This window comes from Macrobrachium rosenbergii, chromosome 44 (genome assembly GCF_040412425.1).
Source record: "Macrobrachium rosenbergii isolate ZJJX-2024 chromosome 44, ASM4041242v1, whole genome shotgun sequence".
Taxonomy (NCBI): Eukaryota; Metazoa; Arthropoda; class Malacostraca; order Decapoda; family Palaemonidae; genus Macrobrachium; species Macrobrachium rosenbergii.
The window spans coordinates 9,820,494-9,843,415 of record NC_089784.1 but is presented as its reverse complement, the minus strand read 5'-3'; the positions used below and the strand labels follow the sequence as shown (position 1 = coordinate 9,843,415).

At 40.0% G+C, this 22,922-nt stretch overlaps 2 protein-coding genes across 29 annotated transcripts in view; one reads left to right on the top strand and one right to left on the bottom strand.

Moving 5' to 3' along the window:
- Positions 1-22,922, top strand: part of sei (seizure) — a 538,215-nt gene that overhangs the window by 508,587 nt on the left and 6,706 nt on the right. The gene's annotated exons all lie outside the window — the stretch shown is intronic.
- On the bottom strand, positions 1,446-21,666 carry LOC136829334 (uncharacterized). Its single transcript, XM_067087738.1, has 4 exons — positions 21,534-21,666; positions 11,501-11,570; positions 10,001-10,160; positions 1,446-1,917 (listed from the first exon to the last, which is right to left on the bottom strand). Exons 3-4 carry the CDS (start codon positions 10,039-10,041, stop codon positions 1,587-1,589), a joined length of 372 nt encoding a protein of 123 aa, XP_066943839.1. The 5' UTR covers positions 10,042-10,160; positions 11,501-11,570; positions 21,534-21,666; the 3' UTR covers positions 1,446-1,586.

Genomic DNA, 22,922 nt, shown 5'->3' with positions numbered 1-22,922 from the left:
AGCAGACATGCACTTTCTGCATCTCCTCTATAACATTCTCTCCCCTGACAGAAGCCAAGTGAAAGGGAGTGTGTGGGGTGGCAGACACCTCAAGTGAGCCTTGTATGTGACGAGACACAAGAAGTAGCAATTCGTCTAGGTAGCCAACCCTTAGCCCTTTTCCTTTGCCACCTGTCATTCCCCCCTTGCCAAGGTCTCCTCCTCTTGCCACACCTCTATCGTTTCTGCCATCCCTTCAGCGGGATCTACTGAGGAACTAATGTCAGAAAAGCTGGCAAAGGTTTTAGATTTCATGGGGAAGATACGCAAGACAGGACAGGTAACGGAGTTAGGAGAGACTTCCCAGCCTCCAATCATCCTGCAACATGCCAGCAGAAGCAGAGATGGCACTTCCGGAGGTAAGAAACGTTTCCATTCTGGCTCACTTGCCTCTGCCTCCCTCTCCCCCCTCAAATTATCAGTGTCTGGAGAAGGGTCATTTAGCAGTGGCATTAGAGAACAGAAAGGGCCCCCTCCCCTTCAATAGCCTCCTTAGGATCGTCATTTATCTCTTCTGCCTTCCATTCTGCCCATGACAGCATCAGAACGATAGGTCCTCCTCCAGGAGAAGCATATTCTACCAGAGTTCCAGCAGAGCAGCAGGTCATAACAGATCATCGAGGACAGCATCAAGGAGGAGCTGATCACAGAGACAGAGCAGATCGAGGAGAAGCTGTTCCTCCACCTAAGTTGTTGTGAGCGGCACAGCAGATCAGTAAGGCACTTACACAGACATCAGAGACATTCCCACTCAAGAGCCAGCAGGTCCAGGAGTGGATGGTGAGTGGCAGAACAGGTCCAGATCCCGCTGCCCAGAGCACCATTCCTCTTCCAACAGGGCCAGTGGAACTTGCCCCAAGGATTCCCTTCCTTGAATGTTACCTAGCTCCCACCCAGTCTGCCAGAGCAACAGCATGAAGAATGGTGTAGCTAAGACCCATGCTTCATCCCAGAGAGTGTCATCAGCAGAGTTATCTTCCATCAGCAGTGCAGAGATGTTGTCAGAAGCAGGGCACGACGGAGTGGAGCGAGATGGATAGGATAAGTTGGCCGAGATGGAGGCACCTGAGGAGATGGTGTCCATAAGCTTATTGCATAAAATAAGAGGTGACTGATACTGGCTGACCCCACCACCCCAGATGTCAAGCAGTTGTTCCACCTACCTCAGTCTCTGCTGATGTAGGGCTTATGGTTAAACTGAATAACCTGGTTGTGGGCATGCAGAACACCCTGGTGTCAGCCAGGTCAGAGAAACTCGCTGCCTCCATTATCCCACCAAACGAAGAGACTGAGGCTCAACAATGTGGAAACTATTCAACCAGGAGAATGCTTTGATGATCTTGGCCAGCATGAGTTTCCATGCTGACCAGGACCATCAGAGCAATCTCCTGGTTGAACAGGTGCTAGAAGGCCTGGCTAATGGAAGTAAAGGATGCAGTCATTCCAGAGTATTGGACAGCCATTAAGAACTTCAGGGAAGGCCCTCTCATCCCCTGTATAGCAAGTGGGGTGGGTATATATAATCCAGAAGCATGGAGCCATTCTTGTCAGTAGTCCATAAGAACATCTCTCAGATTTGGCTGTCCCCTAGGAAGAGCCTTCTCGAGGGTTCCCCCTCCTACTGCCCTGTAGAGCTGATCCAGAAGGCCATGGATATAAGACGAGAGAACCCCCAAGACATTTTTTTCTTGCAGGTCTTGTCTTCTAAGCCTCCACACCCAACCAGGGGTATAGCAGCACCCCTCAATTTGCAGTGCCACTCCAGTGGAAGGTGTTTCTCCTCCCAGGCACAGTTCCAACAGAAGGGGCAGAACATTTTGAAGATCATCTTCCCTCCTAAGGGTGAAGCTCCAGTTATGAAAGTGTAGGGTTGTAATCCTGTTGGAAGAAAATTTTTTTAAATTTGTATTTTTCCTGGAATAAAAACATAGCTTTACCCTCCAGTGCCACCCCTTGCTGTTCTGAGCTTTCCCATCATAGCGGTTTAAATGTTGGCAAACTGGCTGATTCACACAATGGACAAGCCAAGCCATATCAAGTCTTGTGATTCATAGACCTGCCTGCCCAACAGGATTTTGTTTATCTAGTTAGTTAGTCTCAGAGACGGCTGAAGCACACCTTGCACAAGAAACTCCATTTATGACAGCTATGGTTTGTATCCTAGGAAAATTCAAATTATTTTTAAACATTTTTATTTACCAGTGATTTCTTCAAGAGAAAAACTATGCTCATAATAACATAAGATATCATACATACACATACTTGTAAATACAATTTTTTTTGGGTGCAATGGGAAAGATAAGAAAAAAATAAAAGGAAAAAATTATTTATAACATTGTTGTATGGGAGTATGAAAGTACTTAAGCAAGTGTGATTGTTAAAGTAGGCAGGTAGGTGTATAAAATAATTTTATATATTTTCTTTTTTATTTACATTTATTTCTGTTAGTGCTCCACACTTACAGTAAATTAGCTAGCACGTGTACAAAAATAAAATTTTGCAATTTATTGCTTATTCGTAATTTACACTACCACCTATCATTTCTTAGACCTTCCACAACATAAACTTTTAAAATTTGAATTTTTCCTAGGTATAAAAGCCACAGCCTTTATATAGAAGTTTCTTCCAGCATGAGCTGGAAAATACCTGGTGGTTATGGAGGATTAGTGGGGAAAGTCCCCATCAATCTCCTCCAGTCTCCAAGCACATTTTTCTTTGGCCTCAGGGACAAGCAGGGTGGTTAAAGTTGAAACTGTGATAAGAGGCCCTGGTTTGAATATCTTGGCAAAATATAAATTACCTTAAATACCTGATATTTCTTCATACAGAAATACATACCATCACCTTTTACAGGAGACTTGCTCCCTATGTGGGAGGTCAACTCTGTCAACTAAATGGAAATATCGACAACCAACCTGGTGGAAATGCCATGATCCTGGTCATGATTGTGATCAAGAAATGAAATGACTCCTGTAACCACCTATTCAGTTGGCATATGAGTAATAATGGTAGGGACCTTGACCTGAGTGAGGGATGAGAGCCTTGCTAAAGTTAGAACAAATACGAATAAATTTGGAGAACCATGTGCCCCTATAAGGGACTGCACATTGTAAGCGTAGCCATTTTGGCTAATACAACTGAAGGTTCAGAGATAGGTCCATAACCCCAAACCCCATGTTCAGCGATGGGCAGAGGGAAATGCACCTTAGGATAATGCTATAAAACTAGATGCTCAAAGTGTAGTTACCTGTATAAAGTCCAATCCCAGCTGATACATCAACCTAGGTGCTGTTGCAGAAGGGAAAAAAGAGACTAGTAACTACATTCATGTTACATCCCTAGACAAACAAAGCACTCAAGCAAGATACTTCTCTGTCCAAATGGAGCTGGATGCCCCCACAACCTGTAAGGAGAAGGTATCCAAGGACTTGTGGGTAACATCCCTGTTAAAGTGAAGGTTATCATTGCCAGATACCTGCCCTCATTACCTGGCAGTGCTATATAGGTTCCCCCAGAAGCTAGGGACAATCCCACACTCCTGACTTCATTGGCTCTTGCATGAGTAAGGTGGGTGATTCTCCTCTGCGGAGTCATAAGCTCACTTGATTACTTCACAAAGCCATAAAGTGTGATCCTGGACACCACCTTCTCATGTCTACCTGTAGTAATAATAAGATATCAGCATTCTGGACGAACAGTGCAGGTTGTTTTCACATGCTGATGGCTCCCACCAGGCTAAAAAGCACCCCCTCCAGGTCACCACCTATGAAGCCTTGGAGCAAGAAAAAAAAAAAAAAAAAACTGCTTGCCAGAAACTGATGGGTGCTAGGTTCTCACCATAAACTCAAAAGAAAGAGCTGGACTAGATGAGAAAGACCATGGTAACTCCCCAATATGCTTTGCTAAGGCTAAAGGCCAGCAAAAGAAATCCAAGACATCCCTGAAGTGCTCTTAAAGTACTTGGGTGAGGCTGTGGAGGACAAGAGTAACATCTCCCTTGACTACTCAAACTCCTCATAAAGATAAATAACACCACTGAAGAGGAGAGATCCAAGCACTTCAGTCTGAAAACCTGGGTCATGGCTGAGCAGTAAGCCTTTTACCATGGAGACTGAGATGAGTTTGTCTCAGTGAAGGTGAATGAGGACATCTGCAATCTGCAGGACACATGCTCTGACTAGAGACAGACACCTTTTGACACAAATCATGGATGGCATTTTTCCTGTACACACGAGGAATGACAAGTCCTTCGATATCTCCTTCACAATCCTGCCAGAAAAACCTCTCTCTCACAAGATATGCTGGATAACCTCCATACACAAAGGTAAAGAGAGTGAACAGTCTTATGGTACCTCTGGCTATGCAGTAGACAAATGAGCGAGTCATAGAGAATCTTCCTCAGCATCTCAGCCAAGAGTCAGCATACCTGGATACTACTCAACTAGAGGCCAATGGGGAGCAACAAGGGTCATCCTGAGACCCGGGGCAGTCAACACTTCCATGCATGAAGCAGAAGAGATTGAAGTCTTATCATGCATGAAGCAGAAGAGACTGAAGTCTTATGGTACATCTGACCATGCAGCTAACATAAGTGAGTGAGAGCCATGGGCAATCTTCCTCACCACCTCAGTCATGAGTCAGCAGATCTGGATGTCACTCAAGGCTAATGAAGAGCAACTAGGGTCATCCTGAGACACAGGGTAAAACATCCTGCTGATCACCCAATGAATTAGGCTGAATGACAGAAAGGCTTATACATCCCAGGGGTGTTGGAAAGTGACTTCCATCTCTGCCCAGGGAAGAACCTCAGAGCTCAAAAAGCTTCTCTGCTTTACTAGGATGTAGAGGCCAATCTGCTCCTACAGTCTGACCAGGGAGTGACTGAGCTAGTGTGCCAGAATATTCCACCTGCCTGAAATACACTTGGCTGACAGCATGATGGTACAGCAGACCAAACTACTCATGCAGCATGAGTATACCCTACGAGTGACCCTAAGCTGAAACAAAGATGAAAAAACCCATGTAAACACCTATGGGATAGTTGCCAGGCCAAAGCAAGAAGCTTTGAACTGGTAAAAATCCTGCTGCCTCCTCAGCTAGGGATCAGTCCTCTACAACTTCTATAGCACCTTTCTTCATCACTCCCTCTGCAAACAGGGCAGTTTTAGAGGATCTGGAAGGTATGTCAGGAAGAGTATTGGTTTTCCAAGTAAAGGGAGGCCAGCATTAATTGCAGGCAATACAGTAACCATCCTCAAGAACTGAGATTACCTAGGGCTCCACACCGTCTCTGCCACACTGCCCAATGGCTAGACAAGTATCTCCTTACTCCTGATAACTGAGGAGGAGGATCACAATCCCTAGCATTCCTCTTTTTTTTTCTTCCCTTTCCATCCTTTCTTGCCTGTGGCAGGGAGAGGAGGCTTCCTCCTGACCTTGAAGGCTTAGCTAGCCCTTGAAGTTTGGCTACAGACATCTTTGCCCCCACAGAGGGTCTAGAAGAAACTGCATGGTGAATTACAAAGTTCTACGACACCACTCTTCTCTTCCTACTTCTCTTCTTCTGGGAAAGAGCAATGGCAAGCCCAAAACTGAACTGTTCCCGAGAGTGATGCTACTCTCATAGGAAGATCATTTCCAATATAAAGTTCATCCAAAGACTGGCATTCTTCTCTGGTTCAAAAGGAAAGTGAATAGTTCCTCCTGAACCAGCAACACCGTCAACTTTGCCCTCTCATCTTGAGATGACACACTTGTTGCAGCTAAGCCTGCCAATGTGTTCAACCAAAAATTGAGCCACATTGCAGCCTGTAGGGAGGTCATGGCACAGACCATTGCACCATATTCAGAGGTCAAGAAGGACATGTCCTCTTGGCATCCTCTCCAAGGAAGGGCCTTCATCAGCCCATACACTGACAAAGTCAACACTGAAGGAATAGTCTCTGTGTCCACGGTGATGTAGAATTTCTTCTGGTGCAAAAGCAGTAGGGGAAGGAGCTTAAATGATCAGCTTGACAACTAGGAACTCTGATCTGAAGATCAGAGAGTTTACTTGGCCCAAAACACCCAGAACAAGCTGCACAAGCCAAGACAACAGCTCCCTGACTAGCAATCTCACTTTCAGGAGGGCACCCAAGGGTAAACTCAATTGACAAGACAGGGCCGCAGTGTGGAGTATATGATCATCTATTGGAGGTGCCCCTCTAGTTCAGCTTGCTGTGTTTCTCAAGAAAAGTTATCCAGACCCATCCGGTCCTTGGAAGCATGAGCTGGTTCCTCTCCCATGAAAAAGGAAGATGCACCTGTTTGCTACCTTGCCCAGTCCTTAAGTGTGGTGGTCAGAAAGCACTACAAATACCTGAAAGTACACCATGTGCCATGGAAGACCCACCCTGCAAAGGATGTTTAGAATCAGTGTTGAATCACCTATACAATTCTCTATACTATATACTCCATACTGCCAAGTAGTAGGGGGAATAAGGCAGCAAGTATGTGCACCTTAGGCTTTGGCAAACCTTGAGCTACACAAGTGGTGGCATGGTTGCATGTGAGATCTGTATTGGCATTCCCTGGCTGTGGATCTGTTACACACAAACCTGACTTTGGCATGTGCATGCTTCAGATATCTAGCACATGCTAAACAAGCAGGAAGTGCTGGCACTTTGGGGGAGGCACAGAAGGAAAAGCTAGCTTGCATCTGGTCTGTGGACCTAGTGCACAGCACAAAAAAGTTGCATGTGGTCTACCCAGTGTGTTCCCAAAGAGACAAAGGAAGTACAGCTATCCGTGCTACCTGCACACAGTCCGGAGACTAAGCATACACAAAGCAAGCTGGGAGCAGTCTCATGTCCAAGTAGGTTGGGATGGGGTACCGAGCACAAACTGTGAAGCCCATGCCAACTCAGCCAGTGGCTAGATGATTACCAGTATATACAGTAGGTGATCATGAGGTGCCATAGACTCGGGGAGAGTGCCATTCAGAGCCAAATGGCACTTCAACAAGAGGCCTTCTAGGAACTCTCCTTCTACCTCCTGTGTAGGGAGGGAGAAGCAAGGATGAGGAAGAGGAGGAAGACAAGCTTGACAACAAAGTCTCAGGGTCTTGCTTATTTCCAAGGCTGGAGTGCAGATTGAAGCTTGCTTATTTCCAAGGCTGGAGTGCAGATTGAAGCTGGAAACATCATCACTGCAACTGTTGAAGCAGGAGGATCCTCTATGGGGAGCACGACCACTACAGGAGAATCCCTGTCCTCAGCAGGTACCAAAGCAGCAGCAGAAGCAGAATCCTCCTCCTTCACAGCTGCCTGGCAGTCTAGAAACACTGCAAAATACAGGTTCCTAGGGATGTTGAGGAGGTCCAAATCTGCTTACCTGGTAATCAGTAGGAGTGGTGGAAAGCAAACAGGTTAATCGGAACAGTACCTTACCACGGGGAGGCACTGGTCTGATCACCCAAATAGTCATCCAAAGAGAGTAAGTAGTAGGCACCTTTGCGAGCTACCTCCCACCCCAAGATGATAATGGGATACAGGTACACTATGGATGTACAGTTTCTCCCAGCAAAAAAGAATAATAATTATGTGGATCAACACTTAGAGGAAGCATGAAGTGCCCTCAAGGCTGTCCATGTCTCTCGCTACATCTTTGGTCTTTTTATTCTTCAAAAAAACACAGCAAACACATCATCAGAAAACAAACAGTAAAACAACAGCAGAGAGATAGCACAGCACACATCTCTTTGCAATACAGCTAAAATAAAAGTACATCTCAGCAAACATCTCTTTGCAAGACAGCCAAAATGAAAGTCCCTAAAAACACTTGAAGATGATCAGTGAATTAGGGGTGTTCCCCAATTCACTCCTGTAACCACCAGTTAATTAAAGTTTTATCAAATTTAGGCTGCAAAGTCAGTCACTGGAGCACTCTTGGCCATTCAGAACTTAAGATTCTTGAGTGGAAAGAGGAATTGGAATGGTTGGACAACAAAATAAAGAGATCCAGAAAATAAGGGAGATGAAGTACAAGGATCTAAAGGTGGAACTGGGAGAAAACCCAACAGCTGGACTAAAAAAAGTATTAGAGGTCGGAAGCAAGACTGAAGAAAAGAAGCACAAATGGAGGTCAAGTAAAAGGCTAAAAGTGGGAGGAGGGGCACTGATGGCACTACCTCTGTACAGAAAGTAACTACACGTTAACTGCCTTGTTACCAAGTTCAACAACCCCCTCCCAACTCGTACTGAAAGGATATTACTATGTAAAGGTTGATGGTATTTCCACAGGAACAACTGAGCCTTTTTATATCTATCTACTGAGGAACAACCTACTTATCTGTCTGTGGTTTGATCTACATATGTATTACTTCGTAAACAAAGAAACTTTTTAGACAAGGTTAACTGAACTTTTTACAGAACATCTCTGAATTGGAATATTGATGTTGCTTAGTTTACTTTTATATTAAGGTACTTTTTGAAAATGGTTCTCCACTTCTATGGCATTCCAAGTATAAAAGTTAGCATTCAATCAATAATGGTTTAAATTCCACAGATTTTTTTACAGTATACTGAAATTGAAAAGCAACAAAGACATGCAAGGCATGGGAATTATGCTGTATTAATATTTGAATATCTTATTCTGACAAGAATCTGGTATTAAAACCTGGGAATGTATGATAAAAGATGGTTTAACCAGACCAATGAGCTGAATATCCTCCACTTTTACATAAATTCCTTTCATTTTATTTTATAGCTAACTTACAAAAAATCAAGCATCTTTGGGAAAAGGTTATGATTTTAAAACTTTTTCTACGTGGATCATGACCAAGCAGAAGATTCATCATTTCAGAAGACTAACAATAACATGCAAGGTGCAAGAATTTTATTAGAATCTGAAAATCGCATCATTCTGGAAAAGTAAAGTTTGGGCAACTGGAAAATGCATTTACGAATGCTCCAAATTTTTTACATTAATTTAACATGATGTTCCAAATTAAAAGAAAATGAGAAAACCAGGGGTAACTTAATCACCGAGTTACATAATTCTGGTAACAATCAGCAGACTAAAAATGGAAAAAGTAGTGTTGCTCCCCTCCCTTATCTAGACCAAACATGTAAGTAAGAAATAATCCTCTTTTAAATATCAGAAATTTCAGCCTCTTCAATGCAATTCCACAGGTTGTGAAAATGTTACCCTAAGAAACTTCTAAAACCCCTTTGACATGATAGTGCAGAAATTACATTTTAACCCTAATAGACTAATTACATACTATATCCAAAATCTTTCTAATAATATCAGTCACTTTCCCCAGAACTGTAAAACCACCATCATTACAAAAGCCCAACCTTACACAGACCCTGCTTTCTTCATACTGTAACTATGAACTTCAACCCAGTAAACTTCCCTCCCACACAAATCCTAATACCTTATTAATAATTTTCATTTACTGCAATGTTGCTATTGCAGCGTGAAATTTTCATTTTTTCTGCAATAGTGCATTTACTGTGTGAATTAGCATATTTCGCACATGTTGCTATGATTTTAAGCATTATCACTACTACTGCTTGGTTATCCACCATACTCATGTTATCATTACTAAACTTAAATGTGATGTGGACAAGCAACTGGCATTGTCCTCATCATACATAAAATCAAGATCATGGAAATACTGACACTATAATGCATTCCTAAACTGAGATCACTGGGTGATCATATAGATAAAACCTTAACAAAATGTCATATTTTTAAAATATGCACAACTTAGTGCAGATGTTTTCCTGCCATGTAAAGATTATCAGGAGACCATGGAATTATCAGGAGCTCATGATGCTGCTGCTTGTTCATTATCACTTGATAAACATGTCACTGAAATGCTGCCATCTACAATGATTTAGGGATTTACGGTTTTACTGCTGAAATTTCTGTAAGTTTAACTCTTCCAAAAAAGAAAATTTGGCTGGCTACTTACCTCTTGGAATCAGGTGATGGAGTTTCATTCCTATCCTTCATCAAATGACAAAGTGATACATACCACTACTTGCTGTTCAATATGCAAATGAAGCCCAACTACGTCAGACATAAGATACCAGTGGTTAAAAGGAAAGAAACACGATTCAGTCCCCTTGTAACTGGAAAAGAACAAAATAAAGCATATGGGAGATACCCAAGACAAAATTTCACCTCCTAATGCAGTACTACATGTGAAATACATGTATAGCATTATGAACACACTGCAATATGATAACAGGTATTCATTAAAAATAACATTTTTATGATAAAATAAAGTTTTATATATACTTACCAAGTAACTACATAGTTATTAGTTTCACTTAACTGCAGCAGTTCAAAATTTGACATTCATGGTAACACGCTAGTTTTAGTGTAGGTAACTAAATACTGCCCACTTCTGGGGAAGAATAGGTACAACAGTGCTAAAGAATTCAATTTGTTTGTGCCCTATGTCCATGAGAGGGGAGGTGGAGGAGTACTCCGAAGACTGAGGAGGTCTTACAAAATAAATGCCCTTGCTCTGGGCGCAGTACACAGAATACAACCAGAAATCTATTACCACACAATATAGTGTTAAAAACAAAACCATCACCCAACTATTAAAAACAACTGGTGGGTACTCCTGGTACACAGTACTACCAGGCTTCCCAAAACTCGGCATCCTTTAACAAGGTAAGGAGAGAAAGAACTGCTGCGGTTAAGTGAAACTAATGCCTATGTAGTTATTTGGTAAGTTACTTATATAAAAACTACCATTTTATGCTAAACATTACAATACCTAGGACAGGGCATGCTTCTTGTCCACTGTAGAAATTCAAATCTTCAAATTAGGGTAAAGCATCAAAAACTGATGTTCTGACTATTAATGGCCCTCTTACTACAGACTTTATCAACAAAAGCTGATGTTCAGACATGCTAAAGAAGGCAGCTGGGTACAAGTACAAATGAGATCATACACCTTTCCTCAACCAATCCGTGAAATTCTAATTAGTCGTTCAAATGCATAAAAATGAACAGTATACTTTTTCACGGCATTGCTGTTCTTTCCCAGACATGGGATATTTGGAAAATATATATCTAAAAATGCAAATAAAGTGCAATTGCACATTTGTAATACCAAACCACACCACATTATCTTACCTTCTGTGACAAGATACAGCTTTTGTTCCATCTTCCCCATGTTAAACAGAAGAGGCCTTCTTAAAAATTATCATTCTGCTGCAGGCTATGATTTTTGTTAATTCTGGACAACAGCCTGCTCTTACTATTTCATTAACATGTAAAAATAGTACAAAAAACATGCAAATAAAAAAACAATACCAAGTATATTTGGATAAGGCAACAACAAGAGATTTCAGAGGAGAAAAGGGAATGATTAACATTATAAAAAAATTCAAACTTAAAAAGGACTTGGGCAACTAACTATACAGAAATCAGTGCAAATAAAATTTGTTCATACCTGACATGAGGCTGCTGTCCACAAAAGCCTGTTTTTAGTGAGGTTACCAACTGTCAGGTTCACCACATCACTGTAATATAAAGTACAGTAACGTATTTAAGTACACAGGCAAAGAGCTAAATCCATTAATGATAAATATGTTATCAAAGAATTTGTGTTCATGAACTAAATTTTCACATGGAATATACGCTAATGAATGTCCAACAAGAAATGCACAAGCTGACAAATAAAATATTTGTGTGCACAGCAGTACATGTAATCAACCAGACAAGATGAAGGTACCATATAATAAACATCCATTAAATTTACTGTTACCGTACAAACACAATAAACGTATTATAGAGCTAAATAGCAAGCAGAGTACAGCATGGCTGAGACGTGCCATCACAAAAAATGACAGGAGAAACATATCACTTGGGTAAACCAAGAACTTACTGTAATTTTTTTTATCATACATCACAAAAATACTAACATGGCGTGACAAACCTAGCATTCTGTTTGGAGGAATGTGTCCCGTCATTCTAAACTACCCACATATTTTAGATATGTTCTATACAGAATGATAGTTTGAGGTATATTTTTGTTTGATCTGTCAAGCTGGGCGATGAACTGTTAAATTAGGCAATTAGAAGCATTTTAGGGGTGCATATACTTAAGAATAGAGTTGTAGGAGGGTAATGTATGATGACTTTGGGTGTTTTGGGATGATGTTTTGGGGTGTATTTTTGTTTGAACTATTAAACTTGGCAATGAACTGTTAAAATAGGCAGTTATAAGCATCTTAGTTTAAGGGGTACAGGGTAATTTGGCAGTTATATGCATTTTAGAGGGGATTTTGCAATTCTACAGTGGGTTCCGGAACTATCCCCGCAAAAGATTTTGGGGGAACTATTAGCTCTCCCCCACTGAGTTGGGGACTATTAGCTCTAACCCATTAAGTTGAAGTCTCAGTGTTGCAATTGAGTTGCCATATAATCATTATGTCCCATTCAAGCAATCTGAATATTTCCCTGCAAAAATCATTTATAAACATTATGGTGCAAAAAGGTAATTATCATATGATGCAATTACTGCTTGTCAATCAATGTGTGCCATCCCACACAGGCTAAAGGTGTATGGATAATTAAAGAAGCTTTGTCCTGTAGGTGTAAAGCTATCCAGGTAGCCTCCATAGCACAGACACAAGAAGTCTCATTTTACATTCCCAAACTTTTAGAAAGCAATGGTAATTAAGAAATGGTTGCTCTCTCAATGCAATGGGGAAATAAACTAACTTTTCTCACCACCTCTACACCAAGAAACAGTGAAGGGTAATTAATAGCAGTTGTGGGGAGTTGCCAACCACACACCAAAATAGCTGTAGTCTTGTAGTTTGGCCATTTTCCAGTCCCCAATTCAAAAAAAAAATCCTTTCTCTCAACTTTACCCATGTCAGCATCAATGTTATTTTAAAGGTAAATAATTTTATAAAATATCATTTTCTATATCAGGCTTGAAGAAAACGAAAAAGGAGAGAAAGTGGAGTTAACCACGGAGGTTGTAACAGACCAGCACCTTAAACTTACAGAAGAATCAGAGGCAGGAAAAACAGAAAAACGATAATGCTAAAGCTTAGTAGTAGAAGGAAAGAATGGTCACTGAACCCTGTAATCTGAAGATTAGCAATTTTCAGAGTAAATGTAGAAAGAAGTGGTCTGACAATTAACATAAGGCCATCTGGGAGGAATAATTGCTTCCCTCTTTACTCAGTAGAGTAAAGAACTGTAGAAAGGTGAGAAAATCGAAGGTTTAGACAAAATTGAAGTTACTGATCACAAAAAGTTTCACCCTTTCTGCTCTTTGTGGTGGCTCACGCACTATAGTTCCACCACTATATGTATTGTACTACAATTAGGGCATCTTGCATTATGGCACTAACCTAACTTTGCCTTCCCAAACCTTATACAAGGATAAGTATAGAGAAGCTATTTTCTTCACCTAAGCCCACATTCCCATGTACCACCACTACTTAAAAAAAAAAAAAAAAAATGCACAGAAGTTTCTTCGACGCAATAGAGTTTTCTGTACTGTACATCATACAATCAAGACCACTGAAAACATCTATCTTTCGGTATAATGCTATATGAGCCGTGGCCCACGAAACTTTAACCATGGCCAGGTGGTGGCCTGGCCTATATCATTGCCAGATGCACAATTATGTGCTAAATTTAACCATAAATAAAATAAAAACTACTGAGGCTAGAGGGCTGAAATTTGCTATGTTTGATGATTGGAGGGTGGATGATCAACATACCAATTTGCAGCCCTCTAGCCTCAGTAGTTTCTAAGATCTAAGTGCGGACGGACAAAGCCAGCACAATAGTTTTCTTTTCAGAAAACTAAAAATGAACTATGAACAAGACTAACCACACATTCCCATGCCTAATTAAAACAGAGGCACACCTAAAAGGTTAATCTTATTAAAATAATATAACCTTGGACAAAACACTATCAGATAAGTGCTGCCAACCTCCCCATACTCAGTGAAAAGAATATTTCACAAAAGGGCAACTAGCATTAATCCACCTCCCCTATCTACCTTTACTTGGTAAAGAGTAAATAGTGCGGTAATTAATAATTATTAAGGGTTGTGGCTACTAAGAGTGTCAGCTGCTAAGTTATGAAAGTCACCACAGCATACGTCCTTCAAAGAAGCAGCTAAAAGTGTGCCGACTTTAACTGTAGGCTCATGTGAAGAAGTAACAAGACTACCTGAAGCTAACTAAGATTGTGACTTATCCTTGGACCCTGATACTTTGTATGAAGAAGTAGAAAGGTTAATTTCAGAATAAGGTATGTGCGATGGCAGTGGAGTGTGGCAGGGCCCAATCTGCATTAGGGAAGCTGCTAAATCCTGTTTAACTGCTACAGATATAAACTTAGTAACTTAGTAAGAGAGGCTGAGCACCCACTGCCTGAAGAAGGGCACATTAGCGATCCATGGCCAATCACAAGTGTGTCTTGGTTATGAGTCCTTTACTTTTTCTTGGTGCAAGAGGAGAGTCATGCAACCCAGCAGAAAATAGTGCTCTTCCCTTGTGAAGACAAACTATCATGTAGAAAATGTTCCAACAAGAGTCCAAGGTATCAGAGAAAAAAGAAAGTCAAGAGAATACTTTCCAATAAGACATTAGGTTCTTTGCGTGAGGCATTATCATTAAGGGTACCATCTGGTGCCATTGGAATAACAGCCAAAACAGAGCTCACATGAATCACCAGTGCCACAGATAGCACTCAAAACTGGCACTGCACACTCAGAAACAAAAAGCACCCCCCTGGAGAAGGCACTCTACTAAAATGTCAAGGTGTGTGGATGCAATCCCTATGCTCAGGAAAGGGAGATAAATTATTAGGCTGGTTCTCCAACAGCTAAACACCATTTCCTTATGCAGAGATGTGAACATATTAACTCTTCATCTTCATTAACTTAGAGGCTTTTGAAACTATGGAAACATCAGAAACAGGGTGCTTCAACAAGGGGTTGTGATGAATCGAGGCTTAAAGACATAGACCCATCACTTATCACATCCTACTGCTACATACACAGCACTGAGACTGTGACCAATCTTTGCAAATGCACATGTTAAACCAAGGTTATAAATATGGCTGCTGCAAATGGTACATCGAGAATAGGGGTGTTCTCAACACTAGACATAATTACAGCACTGTCTATCAACAGTACCGATATAACTACATTACGCCAAGTCATAATACACACTAGCTAAGTAACCTATCCTGCAAAAATACGATAGTATCAAAGCAGTGCTAGGCTATGCAAGATATTTAAATAAATACTAAAAAAAAAACTGCTAATTCAGATCAAGACAGAAAAGCTATGCTGGCATAATCAAGTCAAGGGAAAGCTTAAGTTACGGGATACTAAGGCAAGGTCGCACGAATCTGGAAGCTATCACATCTCTAAGGGTATAACAAATAATATATAACACTGATATCCATGAATTCAGAGTTGGTACGACAACTTCACAGATGCAAAAAATTTACCTAATACAGGCAGTCCCCGGTTTACAACGGGGGTTCCATTTTTACGCCACGTCATAAACCGAAAATCGTCGTAAACCAAAAAATCGTCAAAAATCATAAGAAAACCTTACTTTTAATGCTTTGGGTGCATTGAAAACGATGTAAACTGCATTTTATTGAGTTTTTCATAAAAAAAAAACTCCAAATTATGATTATTCTGCCGTTTTGGAGCCATATTTCTTCCGTCGGATCGGCATACAATGCGTCATAACCCCGGAACATGCGTCATAAACCGGAAAATAATTTCTGATGAATATATTTGAAAAGCGTCGTAACCTCGGAACGTCGTAAGCCGGACCCGTCGTAAACTGGGGACTGCCTTACAGTACTACACTTGTTTCAGTACTCCACATAAAAAATACCAAACTGCAACATGTAGGGCATGCAAAATGGCTAATTTACTTAATTAAAAAAGTAAACAGAAAAGCTGTTCAAAGAGGAGGGAGACTTATAATAATCAGCTTCAGCAATAATGTAGTTGCCAGACTGGACAAAATAACACTTGTAACTTAACCCTTAAACGCCGAGCCTCTATTTACAAAAACGTCTCCCGTATGCCGGCGGCGTTCGGTGAGTTAGCGCCGAAGCGGAAAAAAGTTTTTTCAAAAATCACAGCACGCTTAGTTTTTAAGATTAAGAGTTCATTTTGGCTCCTTTTTTTGTCATTGCCTGAAGTTTAGTATGCAACCATCAGAAATGAAAAAAATATCATCATATATAAATATTGGAATATATGACAGCAAAAAAAAAAAAACATAATAGTATACAAATCGCTGTAAACACAATGGTTAAAGCTAATGAGTTTATTTTTTTTATTTGTATTGTACACTAAATTGCGATGATTTTGGTATATAACAAATTGTAAAACGATCAAAGCAACTCAGAGAAAATATTATCACAAAATGATGCATGAATTTGTAACTTCGCGGACGTTTTTTTTTTTTTTTCAAAATTCACCATAAATCGAAATATTGTGCTAGAGACTTCCCGTTTGTTGAAAAATAAAGCTAATTGATTGAATATTACTAGACTGTAAGTGTTTTAGCTTACAATTGCAGTTTTCGACCATTTCGGTCGAGTTAAAGTTGACCGAAAGTCGAATTTTTTCTATTTATCGTGATTTATATGAAAATATTTCAAAACTGATAAAAGCTACAACCATGAGTTATTTTCTGTTGTATTCTACATGAAATTGCGCACATTTTCATATATAAAACTTTATGTAATGACTAATATCAAATGGTGTAAATATTACGTCAACGAGACGAAAGAATTTCTGAGATGTTCGGCCGAGTTACCGCGCAGACGTAAGGAAAATGTTTTTTTCAAAAATTCACCATAAATCGAAATATTGTGCTAGAGACTTCCAATTTATTGCAAAATGAAGGTAAACGATTGAATATTACTAGAATGTAAGAGTTTTAGCTTACAATTGCGTTTTTTACCATTTCGGTCGAGTTAAAGTTGACCGAAGGTTGAAATTTTGGCAGTTATCGTGATTTATGTGAAAATATTTCAAAACTGATAAAAGCTACAACCATGAGCTATCTTCTGTTGTATTCTACATGAAATTGCGCACATTTTCATATATAAAAGTTTATGTAACGACTAATGTAAAACGATGCAAACATTACGACAACATGACGAAAGAATTTCAGAGATGTTCGGCCGAGTTACCGCGCGCAGACGTAAGGAAAAAGTTTTTTTTTCAGAAATTCACCATAAATCGAAATATTGTGTTAGAGACTTCCAGTTTGTTGCACAATGAAGGTACATGATTGAATATTACTAGAATGTAAGAGTTTTAGCTTATAATTGCGTTTTTTTACCATTTCGGTTGAGTTAAAGTTGACCGAAGCTTGAAATTTTGGCAGGTATCGTGATTTATATGAAAATATTTCAAAACTGATAAAAGCTACAACCATGAGTTATTTTCTGTTGTATTCTACATGAAACTGCGCACATTTCCATATATAAAACTTTATGTAACGACTAATATAAAACAGTGCAAACATTACGACAACGTGACGAAAGAATTTCTGGCGCGGACGTAAGGAAAAAGTTTTTTTCAAAAATTCACCATAAATCGAAATACTGTGCTAGAGACTTCCAATGGGTTGCAAAATGAAGGTAAATGATTGAATATTACTAGAATGTAAGAGTTTTAGCTTACAATTGCATTTTTTTTACCTTTTCTGTCGAGTCAAATTTGACCGAAGGTTGAAATTTTGGCAGTTATCGTGATTTATATGAAAATATTTCAAAACTGATAAAAGCTACAACCATGAGTTATTTTTTGTTGTATTGTACATGAAATTGTGCACATTTTCATATATAAAACTTTATGTAACGGCTAATATAGAATAGTGCAAAAATTACGACAAAATGACAAAAGAATTTCTGAAATTTTCGGCAGAGTTACCGCTGTGGGCGTAAGAAAAAAAGTTTTTTTTCAAATATTCACCATAAATCGAAATATTGTGCTAGAGACTTCCAATTTGTTGCAAAATGAAGGTACATGATTGAATATTACTAGAATGTAAGAGTTTTAGCTTACAATTGCGTTTTTCGACCATTTTGGTCGAGTCAAAGTTGACCAAAGGTTGAAATTTTTTGTAGTCGACGTACGGTACGTCCACTTGGCACCCAACAGACAATTTTAGTCGACGTATGATACGTCCAGTAGGCGTTTAAGGGTTAACCCCAAAAGTGAAAAATTGTGCAAAATCATACCTTTAACCCCCAAAAATCAAAAATTATGCAAAGTTTACAACACCATTACATAATATGATAAATTAGGAAAAGCATGACAACAAGTGATTTTGGGACTTCCACACTAACCGTCCTACCACCTGTTAACTACCTTGTCACAAAGTTTCAGTGACAAACTCGCAGCTTGCTCAGAGGAATACTCCTACATAAAAGGCTATGGTTTGTATTTCCATAGGAGCAAGTAGTGAGTGTAATTTAATAATACTGTACTTCTTCTCATGTCCTCCGCACACTTCTCCTCCGATGGAGAGCAGAGAAGCCAGTTGTCCAAGTACAAGTTGATGTTGATTCCCAGAGGGTGAAGCCAATTCCCAAGAGAAGCAAGGATTTGGGTGAATACTTGCCGTGCTGTGGACAAGCCGAAGCATAGAGCCTCAAACTGTAGTACTCTGCCCTGAAAGACGAAGCACAGAACTTTCCGTGAGCCCAGATGAATAGGGACGTGGAAATACGCATCTTGCATATCCAGGGTGACCATCCAGTCCCCTGCTGCACTGAAGACATGACTGAGCACACTGTCTCCATGTGGAACTTCGTCTTCAGGACAAAAGCATTCAGGAGCTGATGTCCAAAATGGGCCTCCAGCTCCCTGAGACCTTCGGAACCACGAAAAGGTGGTTGTAAAAATCTTTTGAGTGGCAATCTACGACCTCCTCCACTGCTCCCTTGATGATCAGGGATTCAACTTCCTGAGAGTGAGCCAAAAACTTTGTGGAACCTTCTGAATACACCGTCAAGGCGATCGGCAATGTTACCAAGGGAGGATCTTTCATGAAAGAAAGGGTGTAGCCCTCCTTGAGTACCTTGATTACCCAAGGTTCCGCTCCTCTGTGCGCCCATTCCTTCCAAAAAGTAGAAGTCTGGCTTCTACTGGGACATGGAGGACTAAATTCTCACTTCTTGGGGTTGGTCTTGAATGACCACTTCTTGATGGACTTCGTGGGAGGTCGTAAGTTGGATCTAGGTCTTGGCTGGATTTTCAATTTCCCCTGTGAAAGGGCTGGCTGTAAGGGTGAGAACGATCTTGATGTGGAAGGCGCAAGTTCTCTCGAACGTCTGGTGGATTGAGCTAAAAGGTCGGTTGTAGACTAGGCTTCTTCTGCAAGTCTGAGTCTCCTTCACAGTGACTTGCGGGAAAAGGTGAGACTTGTCCAAAGGGGTGAAAAGCAGAGCTGATTTCTGTGTTAGCGAGACTCCTTTCAAGGTGAGTGACCACCAAGCTCCCTCTTTTTCAACACACCCACTGAAAAGAGGGAGGTGAGTTCTGAAGAGCCATCTCTTACTGCCCTATCAATGCACAAAAGTACCCCCAGCCAATCAGAGGCAAAGTCTTCAGTGAGATCTGGACAGTCTTCGATCTTTCTCGCTAACACCTTGACAGCCCATTCTAAAAAAGCTAAAAATCTTGAGAACCTTAAAAATATTCTTAATAAGGTGATCAACCTTGGGGGAGGAAAACATTACCTTGACTGTAGAGAAATCTGTTCTACAAGCCAAATCTATCAGGCCAGAGAAGTTCTCTCGAGAGAAGGAGGCAGAAACTCCCAAAGAAGGAGCTTCCCCAGTGGCGTAGAACGAGTACCGGATCTTCATGAGTTTGCTGGGTGGAACCAGTGCAGCATCATCAGCATAATGAACAATCTTGTTTTCCAGGCCAAGAGCCATATCACTTGTACTCGTATACACAAAAGATAACAGTGGGCCAAGAACACTGCCCTGTGGAACTCCAGACACAACAGGTCTAGGTTCGCTAAAGATCCCATCAACAGAAACTCATTGCTGCCTACCTGTAAGGAAATCTTGAAGTAAACCTAAAACATATCTACCCACTCCAAGATTCTGAAGTTTATGATTTACTAAATTGAAAGTATCATTAAAATCTATTTGAAGTACTCTACACTCTTGCAAATGACATGTCAAAACTGAAAAGCATCACAGTTACCTAACTGCTTCCGATATGCATATTGACTATCAACAAACAATCCTTTAGATTCCACACACTTATATAGTGACTTAAAAATTAGTTTTTCTGCAACTTTGGAAAGCACTGGGAGAACAGAAATTGGTCTGTAGTTACTGCTGTCTGCAGATATGCCACTCTTTGAAACAGGCGGCACTGTATTGCTAAGCTTGCGCTCATCCGCAAAGGTACTATGTTGACATAAAAATCTATATAATCTACTAATCTTTCGAGACAGCACACTACAAACTTTTAAAAAAAAACAAAGGGAAGAAAACCATCAGGATCTTCTCCACCCCAGCTATCAAGATTATCAAGAATTTTCTTACCATCCCTAGAGCAAAATGCAGATTTTCTAAGGATAGGTTCAGGATGAGGGAAATCCTCAGCTGATTGCTTAGCTGCAAAAGCTTGACGAAGCAATTCAGCTTTTTTCTTAGGGCCAGTAACCAATCTACCATCAGTTGTTAATAGTGGAGGAATGGAAGATGAGCTTGACCTAATGATGGATGATGCCAATTTGGTCCACCACAGATGAGAGGCTGAGTCTCCTCTTTAAGGAATTGTTGTAATTTCTCTCGGCTATATGATAGCCTAAATTCCATTGGCAGCACAGTGAGACTCAACAAAAATGGTGTAATTTTCTTGTGAAAGATTTTGTCTCCATGTGTTTAATTTGGTCTGTTTGTCATGGTAAGCTCTACATGTATCATCAAACCTTGGCTGGTCATTTGTCCTGAATTTAATTACCTTCTTAAGGACATACCTTACTAAAATGGCCATCAACATTTCAATTAGCTACTTGGGATCTGGACCTGACATGCCTCAATAACGCGATCCCAATTAAATGACCCACAACAAAATGTAGGCACATGCATTTATGCTTAAAGGTAGTAGGCTAAGAATACAGGACAAAACCAGTTCCCAATAGGCCTACTGGGGATTTTTTTTTACTTTATGCTTGCTTAGGCATAAATATACTTAATATAAAAAACAAGTCTCACAAATTTACTGTTACTAGGTAAGATATTTAAGGACAAATGTCGTAACCAATTTGGACTCTTCCAAATCCTCTCTTTGTTTGCTGGTGACTTGTAGTGACTGTCTATAGGCTACCCTAACCTACATCCAAGTAAAAATGAACCTGTAGGCTTGGCCATACGCTACATAGCAAATTACAGGCTAGCCTAGCCTAATGTATTCACAAAATTTACCATTTACCTTAATATTACGTAGGCGAAAGATAGCGAAGGCTTGATTGAAGTAAGCATCCTTAGGTAAAGTGAAAATCCTGGCTAGCCTGGGCGTGGTCTCGACGTAGGTAGAGGCTTGGCTTACCATATTTCACAATGGGCTTGAATATGTCAATCATTTATTCTTCGTTCTAGTAGCATGAAGAGGTTATGCTTCCTGATATGTTAATCGATTACCCTTTGTTGGGCAAATTTTCATTGGCTGCAAAAGGCTTGAAATCGTTGCGACCAATTTCACTTTCCAGGGACTATGAACAACAGTGAACAGTAACCCGCACTGTTTAAAAAGATGACAGACCAGTGTTACCAGATCTCATTTGCCGTCTGATGCTGAACTCAATATGGAATTATGATAAATCCATCAAATTATTCCTGTGGGATGAAAAAATTATGCTAATTTTATGTTAACTTAATCTTTTACTTTCACAGTAAAATACAATTATATAACATAAAATACAATTGGTCATTAATAAACATTTGACATTTCTGTTAGACACATGTCTGGAAGGTATTGGATATAAAACAAAAAGTTCTTTTTTACGAAAAATAAGAAGTAATATCAACAGGAAACCACAGACACAGTTGTTACAAATTAACTTGATTTTCGTAAAAGCATTAATAAACAAATAAAAAACTCACTCTTCTTCAAACCGATGATTCAAAAGGGTACAGGTACATAATACCAACTAAAAGTTTCCCTTGTTAAATATGAACTAAATGTGTTAAGTTGACAGCCCTATATATTTGTGTTTACGGACCTGAGCATGTCCTTGGAAGGATTAAATTTGGTGCAATCCGCTGCTTTCTTGATTCATTCACTGCATATCAGTTCATTTGTTAATGAAACATTTGACTGTTTCGTTTTTCATTTTTTTTTTTAAGTTTACCGTAGAGAAAATACGCTCACGGTCTGCATTTGGTATGGGAATGGTGAGCAAGGCTCGAGCGAACTTTGAAAGAATGGGATATTGATATTTGCAGAAAGAAAACTGTCAGTATCGCCACTTCCAATTAGTGCACGCCATTCACTATCAAAGTCTTGTCGTTCATAGACCAGACTGTCCAGTCCAGGCGTCGCCAGGCTTGCCTTGCACATGTATAAAATATTGACATTGGTGACGTTTGGATAGTATGAGGGACACATCAAACCTGTGTTCAGATTTTCTTACGCGACAGTAGACTGATAAACCTAATTTGTTAAATGTTTTTTTTTTATCAAAATTAGTCAGTTATGTTTGTTTTTTTCAAATGAGTCTATATTCATGCCAAGCTTCACAAAATTAATGAGTCGCTATACCAAATATGCTAGGCAATGAAATTTACCTCAAATTATGCTAAAAGCATCAAATGATGCTAA

Bases quoted from the DNA above. Each gene is read 5' to 3' on its own strand.
- LOC136829334 (XM_067087738.1), bottom strand. From the start codon at position 10,041: ATGAAGGATAGGAATGAAACTCCATCACCTGATTCCAAGAG. The intron at 1,918-10,000 runs GTAAGTAGCCAG...TTCTTCCAACAG, and splicing joins CCATCACCTGATTCCAAGAG to GATTACAACCCTACACTTTC.